A 15,165-nucleotide genomic window follows, 5' to 3' on the forward strand; every position below is an offset into this window, starting at 1 on the left:
AAGCATTACTTTTTAAAAAATTAAAAATAGTCTAAAGAAAACCTTAAAATGTCTAAAAATAGTAACTTTATGCTAAGAATGAGACTAAATGAAATCAAATGAGATCACTTTCTCATTTTTTTCAAGTCATTATTTCATTTTAAGATCTCATATATAGTCACTTTGCATGTTTTTTTAATGACTAGTCCTAGTGGGATTCATGTCAAGAAATGTATGAGATCAGATCAAATGAAATCAAACATGAAATTCATAATTCCGGCGGCCAGTCTATTTCTACTTAAGAAATGAATATTTTAAGCTCTTTTTCAATCTCTTGAAAAATGATTATTATTCTGAATGCTGAAGAGAAGTCACTGAAGTGATTCTTATAAAACTTAATAGATAAGCTTTAATTTCTAAGTCATATAGAGTAATATCTCTATTGAACTGTCTAGAAAAGGTTTTAGAAAAGATAATAGCTACTAAACTATCTTTTATAAGCTTTATTAATAATTCTCTTCTATTTACTGAATAAATGAGAGATAGAAAACAATGCTTTACAATTAACACTATTCTCTCAGTTGTTTATAATATTTAAATAGTAAAGTATAAAGATCTGATCTCAACTGCAGTTTTTATTGATATAAAAGATACATTTAATCATGTTTTAAAGTCAAAAATAATTCAGACTTTGAAGATATTAAAACTGTCACTTTCTTTAATAAAATAAGTTAACTGTTTTATATCTAAACAAATCATATAACTATTCTTTGATGAGATAAAATAAGATAAGACTGAGATAAAAATAGAAGTACTGTAAGAATCATCAATCTGACTCATTTTATTTGTAATATACACTGTATATCTATTCAAGAATAGAGATATGAAAATAGTAAGATTTTTAAGCTATATAAATAATATTGATCTAGTCTACAGTTCAAAAATAATCAAAGAGAATTTAGAAGTAATTGAAAAAGCAGTAAGAAAAATCTTTATTAGAGTAGATATCAATCAAATTTAATTTAATATAAATAAAACTGAGTTAATTCATTTCTTTTCTAAATTCAATGAGAAAAAACTATGTCTAACTCTTTTGAATAAAGATATTAAACCCAGTTTGAATGTTAAATGATTAGAAGTATGATTAAACTTGAAGTTGAATTTTAAATATTATGTTCAACAAAGAACTATCAAGACAGAAAGACTATGAAATAGTATAATCAGACTATTAAATACAGAGAGAGATCTATTCTTCCAGACTATGAGACAGTTATACATAGTCTGTATCATCTCAGTAGCTGATTATGAAGTTCAAGTTTAATAAAATAGTTAAGAAAATTTCACTGAACTATTTCAAAGTCTGTAAAACAGAGCTTTAAGAAGAATTCAGAGAGTATTCAAATCATCTTCTATTAAAGCAATGAAAATTGAAGCTTCAATTCTCTTTTCTATTATTAGATATGAAAAGATCTGTATAAATTATACTCTGAGAGTTATACAGATGAGCTTAAATTATATAATTAGAGAAAAAGTCTCTTCTTCATTCTCATCAATTAACTCAGAAAGTGAACTGAATTGAAATAGATTTCTTGATTGAAATGAAAATAATTCTTCAAAGAAAATGCTCTCTCAACTATATAGACTATATTCACTAATTAAAAATCAATTTTCTTTATTAAATGTTGAGAAAGTTGATTATAAGAAGATATCTCTCTGAAGAGAAAAGTCTGAATCTCTCATAGACTTATAAATAAGTGAACTATCTAAAGAGAGAGAATATAAACAGTATTTAAAGAAGATCTCTATAATTAATATAAAAGACTCTATTCTGATTTACTCAGATGACTTAAAAAATGAGAATCTGAACAGATTAGATGCAGACATTGCTTATACTAGACTAATCACTGAGATTATGAATTTCATGTTTGGTTTCATTTGATCTGATCTCATACATTTCTTGACGTGAATTCTGCTAGGACTAATTATTAAAAAAACATGCAAAGTGACTATATATCAGATTTTAAAATGAAACTATGACTTGAAAAAAATGAGAAAGTGATCTCATTTGATTTCATTTAGTTTCATTCTTGGCATAAAGTTACTATTTTAAGACATTTTAAGGTTTTTTTTAGATTATTTTTAATTTTTCAAAAAGTAATGCTTTTTGATAATGCTTAAATTAAAGTCATTTAAAGCAATAAAAATAATTTAAATTGAGAAGTGAAAATCATGATCTCATTTGAAAAATGTGACAAGAGTAGACAGTAAGTCTCACTGAGACAGTATGAGACTACTATCTGATGTTAAAACAGTGTAATAGAATCAGTTGAATTGATAATAAGATCATCAAATATTCTGATTCTGGTTTCAGACACGGTCACACAGTCAGTCTAGCTTATACTGAAGATAATATTAATTTTATCTCAGATTTCTGAAATTTAGACTGTGAATCTGAAGTCTTTGATACTGAACTATTTATAATAGTAAAAGCTTTCAAACTCATTGAAATAAAATCTTATAAAAGAAAAAATAGTTTAAAAGAGATATAAATATTCTCTAATAGTTAAGCTGCTTTAAAAAGACTTAGAAATAGTCAGATTTATAATAATCAAATAAATCTTAAACTGATTTTAAAGTCTGTTTTGAAAATTCAAAAGAGAAGAATATTAAAATTAATAATTTATCTGCACTAAGTTCCTGCTTATATGAATATTCATGATAATGAATTGACTAATTCAGCTGTAAAAAAGAGTTCAGAATTAAGTAGATTTATTCAAAAAATAGTGTTCTGATCTTTTATTAAGAGAAAGATAAAAGAATCTTGTTTAGATAAGTAAAATAAAAGCTGGCAGAAATAAAAGAAGAGTATACATTATTCAAGATTTGAAATAAAACTCAAGTAGAAATCTTGTTTAATTAAATATAAAAAGAAAATATTCTCATCACCTCAGTGACTGAATGATTAATGCGGCCACCTGATAGCACCTTGACATAGAAAACCAAGGCGCGTGAGTTTGAAACCCACAGGGAATACATTAAATTCAGAACTCAAGCACCTCAGGTTTCTAATAAATACAGAGATGTACAAATCACTTCAATGAATTGCTCTATGTTTCTGAGCTGAGAAGTTATTATTATATGTATTTAATTGTCACTTCTTTGTATTTTTCTATATTCTTGTTATCTTGATATAATCTCAACAACTGTATTTCCTTCTGTATAATTAACACTTAACCTGTATTTAACATCATGCAAGAACTCATCATAAGCTTCGCTTGTATATAAGTATAATGAAAGAATAATAATAATAATAAAAAATAAAATATTCTCATCTATAATTCAGCTGAAACTAGAACATAATTATTTCAAATCTTATATATAAAGATTTAATAATAGATTTAATTTAATAGAATACTCATTCTGCAATGTAAATAAAAATCCTATTGTAAAGAAGAAAATAAAGTAAAAAACAGCTTATTAAATAGTAAAACAGTAAAAAGATATAAATAAAACTATAAGAGCTACTTAATAACAAATTGAAAAAGAGCTTAAAAATGTAAGAAAAACTTAAGAATAAAAGAAAAGAAAGAATAAAAGAAAAGAAAGAATAAACTGCTATATAACAGTAATTACAGTTGAATAAAAAAAAAATTCAAAAATTCAAAAATCATCTTTTTAATCAGAAAAGTAGACTTTTAATTTTATAAAAATTGATTAAATTATACTTTCAGAGCTCTGTTAAAGTGCTTATAAATTCACTGTTAGAGAAATCTGATAATATTACAATTTTTACTGATTTAATAACTACTTATTTACTAAATTTACTTTCATTCAAGATTTTATATTCTGAGTGAGTTATTAAGTTAAGTAAACATTTACAGAATCAGCTGTATATTTTTATGTGTAATTTTCTATATATATTTCATCATATAATATATCACCTTAAAATCTAATTGCATTGTTGAGATATTGATGAAAATATTTCATCATAGTGATGGCGAAATGGCGGGTGTTGGGTGTAAGCGGGCGTTGGTAGCCACGGCCACGTTCCTTGAAACCGTGGCCCCATGGTGCGTACTATACCCACTTTCCCTCATCAAATCGTCTGCCACCATATCAAATATTTTCTTCCCCCATATAATCCCAGAGCACCATAGGCGTGGAATCAGGAAACTGTGCGCAAAGAGTATGGCTGCTATATGCGACAGTTTGACATCAACCCAGTCGTGATAGCGCTGCAATCGGTGGGTTGACAGCGGCTATTTTGGGCACCCAGGGTTGTTTCATTCTAGAACTTTGAACTTTTGTCTTTGGGACTTCTGAGTCATTCGCTCTTCTCAACAGCGACGGCATTGTAGTCAGGGCCTCCATCACCACTTTCCGAGAATTCCTCCTCCAGCAGCAGGAAGACTGTTATGACTGGAGTTCTTACCAAGGCTTAGCATTGACCGCCGTCTCTGGGGATCTGGTATGAAACCATCGTCTCCGTCATCAATGATGTCTTCGCCGTTCCCTCGGCACTTGCAAGGGCTTATCTCCGTCAGGCTCCCTGTTCTCCCCCGGCATTAGTGATTAACACATTTTAAACGCCGCATGTAAAGATTTCGTCTTGGTCTACCGCCTAACCCAAGTGGTAAGTTTTAGTAAGGCTGTCATGCGCTTGTGGCTGCTTATTATCTAGTCAACTCCAAAGAGCGAAACATCGGATGGTTTGAATGAGCCGACAACACCATTGAATCCCCCAACTATTCGATGTTGTCGATAATACTTAGATCTCCCAGCTAGCTTAAACCCATTCGTAAGATATATAAATACCCATGAATAGCTTCATTATATTAAAAAAAAGACCCTCTAAAGAAAGCGATAAACTCAAACTCAACCTCAACCTCTATCATTTACCACCTCAAGCTCAAACCTCAATCGAACACCACGTCTAGCTCACCATGGGGTTCATGGCGGCCTTTTTGTACTCCCAACTTTTTGTCACTCCGAAATATCCAACCGCATCTTTCGCCAACCAGACCATTGTCATCACTGGTTCTAATACCGGGCTCGGGCTCGAAGCAGCACGACACTTCGCCCGCCTCAATGCGAAAAAGATAATCATTGCTGTCCGCAATGTCGCTGCAGGAGAGAAAGCCAAAGAGTTGATCGAGACGTCATCCGGTAGAGCCAACATATGCGAAGTCTGGGAACTTGACCTTGCATCCTACGCCTCGATCAAAGCATTTGCACAACGAGCATCGACAGAATTGCCCCGTATCGATGTTCTGCTTGAAAATGCAGGTATAGCAACTCATAACTACGACACTGCAGAAGGCCACGAGCGCACTATTACCATCAACGTGATCGGCACTTTCCTATTAGGCCTACTCCTCCTTCCGAAGCTCAAAGAGTCCGCGACGCAGACATCCCCCATGAAACCCCGCTGGTGCATAGTGACGAGCGAGGTTCATGCGCAAGCAGAATTTCCAGAATGGAAAAGCCCGAATACGTTTGAAAAACTGGACGATACGAAGACACTCAACATGAAAGAACGATACGAGGTATCAAAACTGCTGGAGATTCTTGTAGTGCGTGAAATCGCACCGAAACTTGCTGATTCAGGGGTCATCCTCAACTTGATAAACCCCGGATTTTGTCAATCGGGGCTGATGCGTGAATTTCATTGGCTTGTGTTAGTTATCAAGACAATGCTAACGCACATAATGGTGCGCACGACTGAGGTTGGTAGTCGGACTCTGGTGGCTGCTGCGGCTGAGGGAGACGAAAGCCATGGTACATACATGGTGGATGGGAAGGTGAGCAATAGGCACCTATCAGCATTCGTTAAGAGTGAAGACGGGAAAATTGCGGGGAAAAAAGTGTGGGAGGAGTTGAAAGCAATTCTGGAAAATATTGTGCCCGGGGTTTCGGGGAAGCTGTGAGGGTAGCGTTGGTTTTGTGCATTCTCGATTGTTTTGTCTCCTTGGTTGGTCTTTTGTATCTTCAGCTTTTTGTATCCTTGTTTTTTGTATCTTTAGTGAAAGCGCTTTCAGTACCTAGAATTAATTGCTATGTCTCCCAGCTTCTACTACCTCTTGTTAATGATCATGTTCAAGAAAATTAATACATGTAACTTAATCCAATAATTGAGGACTCTGGTGTAACGGAGACTGACAGAGCGGCAGCCTTCCCACTCGAACGAACTTAGGCCTCCGAGAGAGGATTCAATCCTGGTTAAGTAAACTCAGGAGCGAGCAGCGGTCATGTTGGACCTTGCGGGATGTCTGAAAAGGAGTCCGATCTCCTTCATCGTTGCTTTATCAATCAGAATACAAATGAACAAAACAAGAAAAACTTCCTTGTCATTCTACCTAACGTTGACCAGTCATGTGATTTTTCAAACCCTATGGATGATTTTCCAAGCTGGATATACGAACCAAGAGCAGGAAAAGTAATAATAACTGAAGAGGTTCTTCATACATACATAGTAGCAGCTGCGAAATCAAATTCTCATTGCCGTCTTAGAGTAATTTAACTTGTACAATGTATAGGGTTAACCGTGCCATGCTTACTCACTCTCTCTAGTGAGTGCGTCACAGTGTACAGAAAACCGCACTGTACAGAAAATATTTTGAATATAATGATCTTCAAAAATTAATTAATAATCATCATCACATCTATCTATAACATAAAGATTATCTATATACTCATTAGAAGGTATAGAATTCACTGTAGATTGAGATTCTATAGAATTATCTTATTATAATTAAGTGACTGTAGATTTTATAGATTTAATTTCAATTAACTGAAGATTTTTATTAAACATCTTTTTCATCTCATCTGCTCTACAGATTATAATCTTGCAATTGACATTCTTAATAGTGAGAACTTTATCTACTTATATCTATCTGTAAGAGAATTTAATAATCTGATATCTATTTACTTAATAATGATCTATAAGTTTATGTAAGAATAAGTACTTACAGGCGATTATTCAGGTGTTTACAGCTTGACATGATATGTACTGTTAACTACTAGAAGTATTCACAATAGAAAGATAAAATGTAGAAATTAAATATATAATAGTATTCAAGCTGAGTTATAAATAGTATTCATGAACTTCAGTCTATATAGTTATATATAGTCAAGAGCTGCTAACTCTATTAATTATATAAGAGATAGATTATTATTATTATTATTATTCTTTCATTATACTCATATGCAAGCGAAGCTTATGATGAGTCCTTGTGTGATGTTAAATACAGGTCAAGTGTTAGTTATACAGGAGGAAATACAGGTGTTGAGACCATGCCAAGATAACAAGAACATAGGAAAATACAAAGAAGTGACAATTAGATACATGCAATAATAACTTCTCAGCCCAGGAACAAAGAGTGATTCATTGAAGCAATTTGTACACCTCTGTATTTATTAGAAACCTGAGGTGCTTGAGTTCCAGATTTAATGTATCCCCTGCGGGTTTCAAACTCACGTGCCTTGATTTCCTACGCCAAGATGCTACCAGGTGGCTGCATTAATCATTCAGCCACTGAGGCTATAAGAGATAAAAATAGAGATAAAGAATTCATAAGAAGCAGAATTTCTTATATATTTCTCTCTCTCTAAGACTTTATCTGTGAAGTCTTTTACTAAGTGACTTTATAAAATCAGCTCAGCACTGCAGTAATACTCACTAAAAACTCTTTTTATCTGTATAAAAAAATCTCAGTGAGAAAAAATCTCTTATTACTATGAAGAAAAAAGAGTTTATTACTCAGTTTTTTATTCTATAAAATTCTTTATAATTTATAAATTCTTCTCTAACTATTACACAGATTCATCTTATATCTTTTATATAGAAGAGTTTCAGTTGACTCTTAATTATTTTCATAAGATTCTTATGTAATTATTACATAGATTTATCTCATAGATGAATCACTCTCTATAAGATTATTCTTATTAAAGAGAAGTATTTATAAGTTGATCTTTTACTCATTCTTATGAATTATTGTTCTTTGACACTGTAGAATTATGAGAAATTTCTCATTCTTTTATTAACTCTGTAGAATTATAGAATTAAGATGTTCATAGTTTATAATTACTCTTTATAGTTGCCTCAGTGACTGAATGGTTAATGCGGCCATCTGATAGCGCCTTGGCATGAGAAACTAAGACATGTGAGTTCAAAACCCGCAGAGAATATATTAAATCTGAAACTCAAGCATCTCAGATTTCTAATAAATACAGAGATGTATAAATTACTTTAATAAATCACTCTATGTTTCTGAGCTGAGAAGTTATTATTATATATATCTAATTATCACTTCTTTGTATTTTTCTATATTCTTATTATCTTGATATAATCTCAATATCTATATTTTCTTCTGTATAATCAATACTTAATCTGTATTTAACATCATGCAAGAACTTATCATAAGATCGGCTTGTATATAAGTATAATAAAAGAATAATAATAATAATAACTCTTTATAGATCTATAGAAAGATTCAGATCTGCAATTTATAATCACTTTTTATTTACTAGAATAATCTGACTATTCTGTAGAATTACTTACAGTGTAAGTAAATGTCTCTAGAGTAGTATAAATATCTCAGATCTGTTTATAAAACTTCATCTTCTTTTCTCTTTTTCTATAACAGCTTTCATTCTTATAAACTGTGAGTATTCTTATTCATCTGTAAAGTGTTTTCACTCAGACAGTAGAGAGAGAGTGTTTCTGATAATATCTGTATATTAATTCAAGAACTTCTCAAGAATAAAAAATTTTTCAATTTCAATATCTTTGTAAATAATATCTGACTACTGCTAAGCTTCTTATAAGTGTCTTTATAACTTCTCTAATCACTTTTTATCAGCTAATAAAGTAGAAATATCACTGCTTATAACAGTGTCTTTACTTCTCTCAGTCTTATTACTGTACTCAATCTTCAGATCAGTAGTTAACTTCATATCTTCTTCAGATCAGTCTCTAACTCTAAGTAGTGTAGTTCTGCTCTTTACTGTAAGTCTTTTCATAAGTAATTTCTTACAGATTCTAGCTGACAGTTCTTGTAAAGCTTTCAGTATTATCAGTATCTTCTACAGCTCTGCAGATCTATAATTATTTCTCTTCTACTTATATAATCTCTGATCAGATATATACAAATATATCTAGATTCTCTATTAACAGTTCTTACACTGCAGTGCATTTCTGTAATTTCATAGTTAATAAGAGATAAGTTCTCAGATATCTATAAAATTCAGATAATTAAGATAATATAAATATCATGAATTCATGATAGAAGTTAATCTGAATATATAAGCTCTCTCTTTATATTTTAATTATTTCTGAGCTGAATACTTCAGTACAACTGAGAGAGCAGACACAGCTTTATAAGAAGTATCTAATCACATATATAGATAGTCAGTTCTGAAGACTCTGCTATAACTATATATACTCTGATGTTTAACTCTTCTGAAGTCTGTGTATTTCTGATAATTTTTATATCAAATGTAATAATTATCTATACTGCAGACATGATACTCTCTGCTTCTTTGAAAAGAGAAATTGATAGTTATAAAGAGATTGAGTATCACAGATATTAAGAATATAAGTGTAAGTTTTCTTTGTTTTTTCTTTATTAATCTCTAAATTGTGTTCACAGCTCTGTTTTTATTTTCTTTATTTTGTAACTTTAATAAGAGTATGATTTCTTCTTCTCTTTGTATACACTGCAGACTAGACTGGCCGCCGGAACCATGAATTTCACATTTGGTTTCATTTGATCTGATCTCATACATTTCTTGGCGTGAATCCCGCTGGGACTAGCTATTAAAAAAACATGTAAAGTGACTATATATCAGATCTTAAAATGAAATCATGACTTGAAAAAAATGAGAAAGTCATCTCATTTGGTCTCATTTAGTCTCATTCTTGGCATAAAGTTACTATTTTTAGACATTTTAAGGTTTTTTTTAGACTATTTTTAATTTTTTAAAAAGTAACACTTTTTGATAATGCTCAAATGAGATTTAAAGTCATTTAAAGCAATAAAAATAATTTAAATTGAGAAGTGAAAATCATGATCTCATTTGAAAAATGTGATAAGAGTAGACAGTAAGTCTCACTGAGACAGTATGAAACTACTATCTAATGTTAAAACTGTGTAATGAGATCAGTCAAATTGATAATAAAACTATCAAAAAATCTGATTCTGATCTCAGACACGGTCACACAGTCAGTCTACTGCAGACTGTTTATCTCAGTAGAAACTTATTATTTTATAGACTAGAGTTTGTAAATAATAGTGTTAATATCTTTATTATAATTAGATTCTTAGTAAAGACTGCATCATTCTGACTTATCAGAATTCACAGTATAAAAGTCATGTCTCAGCTTTCACAGATGTCTTATCTACTCAGATAATTCTTAAGTAAACTTATTCATCTTATTAGAATATTCTTATCACTGAACCTTGAATCAGAGCTCACAATCTTACTTCTCTAAGTTAATAATTTCTTTAATCTGATATTCTCTTTCACTCTCTAGTAGACTGGCTGCTGGGACCATGAATTTCACATTTGATCTCATTTAATCTGGTCTCATACATTTCTTGGCGTGAGTCCCATCAGGATCAAGCCTCAAAAAAATCTGAAAATGGACCATTTCTGAGAGAAATGGCGTGAAAAATGATCAGATTTAATTCAAGAACAGTGAAATGAGAGTAATTTTTCAGAATAAACTGTGAAAGATGATCATTCTTTCAAAATCAGAATGAGACTGAGACTGAAGATTAAAATCAGTCTTATTCAGTTCATTCAGTGATTGCTTATATAATCAGAATTTGATAATGATTATTGATAATACTCATGAAACAACTAAATATATTCTTGTATAAGTTTATTCTTCACTTTCTCATGAAAACTACACTTCTCTGATATACTGTGATCAGAGATATTAAACTGTCTGATAATTCCATGTTTTATAATCATGAGTTTCTTGATTATTTCTTCTTGTAATTGTCTCTGATAATAGTGATAAATATCTCAACTTGAGTTGAACTTTCACTTCATTCTCATCTCTGTCAATGAAATTATCAGAATATCACATATCATCAGTGCAACAGTTGAATATATACTCTCAACAATTTTTTATAACTCTAGAATTGATTTAGTGTGTAAATTCATCAGATCATCTTGAAGATAGCAGTCAAATTCAGTTTTACAAGTCTGTAGTTTTGCCTGATTTTCAGTTGCAATCAATGTATGCAAGTTCTATTTCAAAGTTAGTATTATAGTTCTATGTAATATGAAGCATTATCAAAGATCATTACTTACTAGAGAATTGTATTTCACTGTCTTCACATCTCAAACATCTACTTGTTCAAATCTCTGATAGTTGACATTGTAGTAGTCTTAGGCTAATTTAACATATGAGTCTCATTTCTCCTCTGTTCAATCTTGAGAAGTGTAGATATTAACTTGACAGAAGAAATTCAGTAGAGCTGCTATAGCATAGTACTTTATAAAAGATTGTTCTGTTTTGCTGTAGTAATATGCCAGTTTATTCCTTGCAGTAATAATAGCCTGCACTATAGCATCATCTCAGACTGAATTTCTTTTTAAGTGATTCAACTGCTTCTCAAGATGAGTAAATAAACTGTTATACACTCATCAGACTGACTGCAGCATTGATGTATAAGTGATTGAGACTGTCTTTATTATCTTATAAAACTGAAACAGTAAATCAATCACATATTTCAACTAAGTTCACTTCATATCAGAAAGTTTCAATATCTGAATCTTTTTCTGATCAGAGTGTTGCACTCAATAATCAATTATCTAATACAATCAAAGAGTCTGAACAGTTATCTTATATATTGAACTTCACTGTGTTCTAACATTCTGTATCATATTCAGTGATATGACTGATTTGTTTGTTTATTGAATATCATGAAATCATTATTATTATTTAGAAGAGATACAAATTGTATTAGCAATGTTTTAAATCTATAATATTTAAATTATTAGTCAATCTATTCAAAATTAACAGTAGTATTATCAAAAAGTGTTATCAAAAAGCAATATTAAAAAGTGTTATTAAAAAACATTATCTTTTGCAAAGTAAATGTAAAAGTTACTTAAGTAATCACTTTCATCTCATTCTCATCTCAAGAATCAGTCATCTCATTATTCTTCATCTCAATGTTAAGATTCTTTATCAGTGTTTGTATCACAAGTTAAATCACATGAGTAATACAGAGAATATGACCTTGTTTATCATTTCAGAAATGCAAAGTCAATTTTTACTTCAAGCTCTTTATCATAGTGTAGTTATTCGCAGCATTATCAGTTGTAATTATAAGAAGACTGAGACTAATATCTCAATAGTCATTTTTAATCACAGTCATTAATATCTCTGTCATATAATTCTCAGTATGACTACTGATTAATGATTCAAATTCAATTAATGTCTCTTAATAAGTTCAGTTCTCATCAATGTAATAACATGTAACTCTTATAAATGTAAGATTGTTTATACTAGTTTATGCATTTACTGTGAGAGACACTCTTCAATGATTCTTCAACTCTGATTCTAGATGTTGTATATTGACTTTATAGTGTGTCTTAAGATTGAACTGAAGACAGAATTGATGTGAAATATGAAGATTTGAATTAAGCATTTAAAGAAGTGTTCAGAATTCGAGGTTTTCAATTAATTGAAGAGAAAGATTCAGAGATATACATATATGAAGTAATTATTCATAAAAGTTATCAGATGAGAGTTGTGAAATCAGAGTACTAATACAGAGTCATTTTCACATGATTTTCTTCAAATTAGAAAGTTAGTGTTATTAAAAATCATTATCTAATAGAGTAACTTATCAGCTCAGTAGTAATTTTCTGATTATTTTTCTTTTATTGTCTGCATTCTGATAACTTCAGATATCAGGAAATTTCTTCAGAGTTATAATCAGTTCATAATAAATGTTTCTGAATGAAGTTACAGTGATTGTAGCAGAGAGATGACTCTTCAGTAATCTGCAATGTAATCTGTTAATAATTATTTCATAGTTCATCTTAATATTTATGTTGAGTTTTTCATAAATTTCATGACCTGAAATCAGATGTGAAGAATGAAGTGATTATTTATCATGATTGAAAGAGAGTATTCTGTGTTGAATTGTAAATAACATAGACTTTGTGATTTACAGTGATTTCTTAAAGAGTTTATGAATCTTCAATAGAAGTAAAAGAAGTGAATTCAGAAGACATAATAATAATTTGAGAAAGATAATAATTTATTTTCAATAACTGATCACTGATGTGTGTAAGAAGAATTAATATAAGAGAAAATAATCTTATTTCTTAGCTTAGTTATAATTTTAGTACTAACTCAGATTGAATATTATCAATGTATAAAAGTAAATAAACAATCTTGATTAATCTCTATTATATTTCTTGAAATATATTAATATTGTGAAAGAGAGTGTTACTAAATTATATTATCAGATGATATTATTAAAAATATATTAATATTGTGAATATCAATGTTGAAAAAATGTTAATACTTATACATTATAGTGATTTGTGAATCATGATAGTTAAATATATATATATATATATATATTATTCCTGACTTGATTACAACTTGTATAATAATTTTTAAAAACTTAAAATTAATTTCAATTATTAATAATTATAAACTTATAACTAAACTAACTAATATAAAAATAAAAAAACTTTTTCTACTTATTATCTTTCTTCTCTTTCTCATTCTTCTTATCATTCTTTATAATTTACTTCTCATTCTTCTTCTTCTTCTTCTTCTTCTTATCTGAGGTGATAATCATCTCAAAATCTCCCTTCACTGTCTTCTCAGAAAAGGGTTTTCACTGCTCTCTTTCAGCCAGGTCAATCTGTGTCTCAAAATCCCGCATTTTCTGGTCTGCTGTCTCAGGTTTCATCTCAGTGATAAGCAGATTGACATGCTCAGAGAGCAGAGCTGTCTTCTCAATATTCTGAATCATGAAGTGTATTCAAGACCTGAACAAGGCCTTAATTCTCTCCTTCTCTGCCAGCTCCTGCTAATCAATTAGAGAATAGAAGTGTTATCAAAAATCATTATCTCTCAATAAATAAAAAACTTATCAGTTTTAACTTCTTTATCTCTTACTTTAACATCTTCTCAATCTTCTTCTACTGCTACTTATTTACAGTAATACTCTTCTTCTCTCTCTCTCTTTTCATCTTAATCTTAAATCATTCTTAGAACTTCTTCTAATCTCATCACTACTGTATGAGACTCTTCACTATCTTCTTCTTCAATCTCTCACAGATGATGTTATCTGTATTATTTCTATACTTAGTTCAGTCTAAATCTATCAGAAGTGTTACTTAAAATTATTATTATTCTACTCTCTTACAGAGCCTCTTCAAGATATTATAATATGTCTTACAATCTGTCTTCTCTTACTTAAACATCTTCTTCTTCTCTCTCTTCAATCTGTGACAGCACTCACGCGCCTTGATGATCCGCAGGACCGCAGAATATTTAAAGAGAAATAATATAATTAATTTCAGTGAGTGTTAAAGAGAGATGAAGGCAGAAGAGATAGTTAGAAATAATATGATAATAGTAATGATAATGATGATAATGATAATGATAATGATGATAGTAATGATGATGATAATAATAATAATAATGATAGTAATAATGATGATAATGATGATGATAATAATAATGATAATAATGATAATAATGATGAAAGAAGAAGTGCATTGAAATATATTACTGACTTATCAAATATAAAGAGACTCAAAGAAAATATTAATAGCTTTCAGCAATGTACAGAAACAGCTACAGTATTATATAGTAATATCATCTTCATTCAATACATGCATTGTTGATATTCTTTGTATACAGTTATCATATAATCTGTATCAGAGATACATGCAGAAAACAGATCTTTGTTGCTAGAATAAATAATTGCAGCAATTCTCTGTTTTCATATTATAAAGATAAGTTATTCTCATTTCTTTCTTCTCTCATTTCTCTTCTTCAATCAATCACTAATTTCAAGCTAGTATGAAAACTATTAAAACACTCTCAGAAACTCTTAAATTGAAGAGTATAGACTAATAAAATTTCAAATATAGAAGAAATTAAATTATCTTCTACTGTGGCAGGCTGCGCCCGAT

The 15,165-nt window shown here is 30.1% G+C and overlaps 1 protein-coding gene across 3 annotated transcripts; it reads left to right on the top strand.

Annotated features, from left to right (window-relative positions):
* Positions 1 to 4,089: 4,089 nt before the first annotated feature.
* BDCG_01564 (short-chain dehydrogenase/reductase) lies at positions 4,090 to 6,333 on the top strand. 3 transcript variants are annotated; one of them, XM_045417080.1, is made up of 2 exons: positions 4,097 to 4,777; positions 4,837 to 6,333. In XM_045417080.1, the coding sequence occupies exon 2, from the start codon at positions 4,923 to 4,925 to the stop codon at positions 5,904 to 5,906; it is 984 nt and encodes a 327-aa protein (XP_045279646.1). In that variant the 5' UTR covers positions 4,097 to 4,777; positions 4,837 to 4,922; the 3' UTR covers positions 5,907 to 6,333. The 3 variants fall into 3 exon arrangements, with proteins under 3 accessions (XP_045273992.1, XP_045279646.1, XP_045279647.1); XM_045417081.1 differs by having other exon boundaries at positions 4,097 to 4,447; positions 4,524 to 6,333; XM_045417079.1 differs by having other exon boundaries at positions 4,090 to 6,333.
* Positions 6,334 to 15,165: the final 8,832 nt, after the last annotated feature.

This window comes from Blastomyces dermatitidis (assembly GCF_000003525.1).
Source record: "Blastomyces dermatitidis ER-3 genomic scaffold supercont1.2, whole genome shotgun sequence".
Classification (NCBI taxonomy): domain Eukaryota; kingdom Fungi; phylum Ascomycota; class Eurotiomycetes; order Onygenales; family Ajellomycetaceae; genus Blastomyces; species Blastomyces dermatitidis.

Excerpts from the sequence above, each read along its gene's own strand:
- BDCG_01564 (XM_045417079.1), top strand. The coding sequence starts at position 4,923 with ATGGGGTTCATGGCGGCCTTTTTGTACTCCCAACTTTTTGTCACTCCG.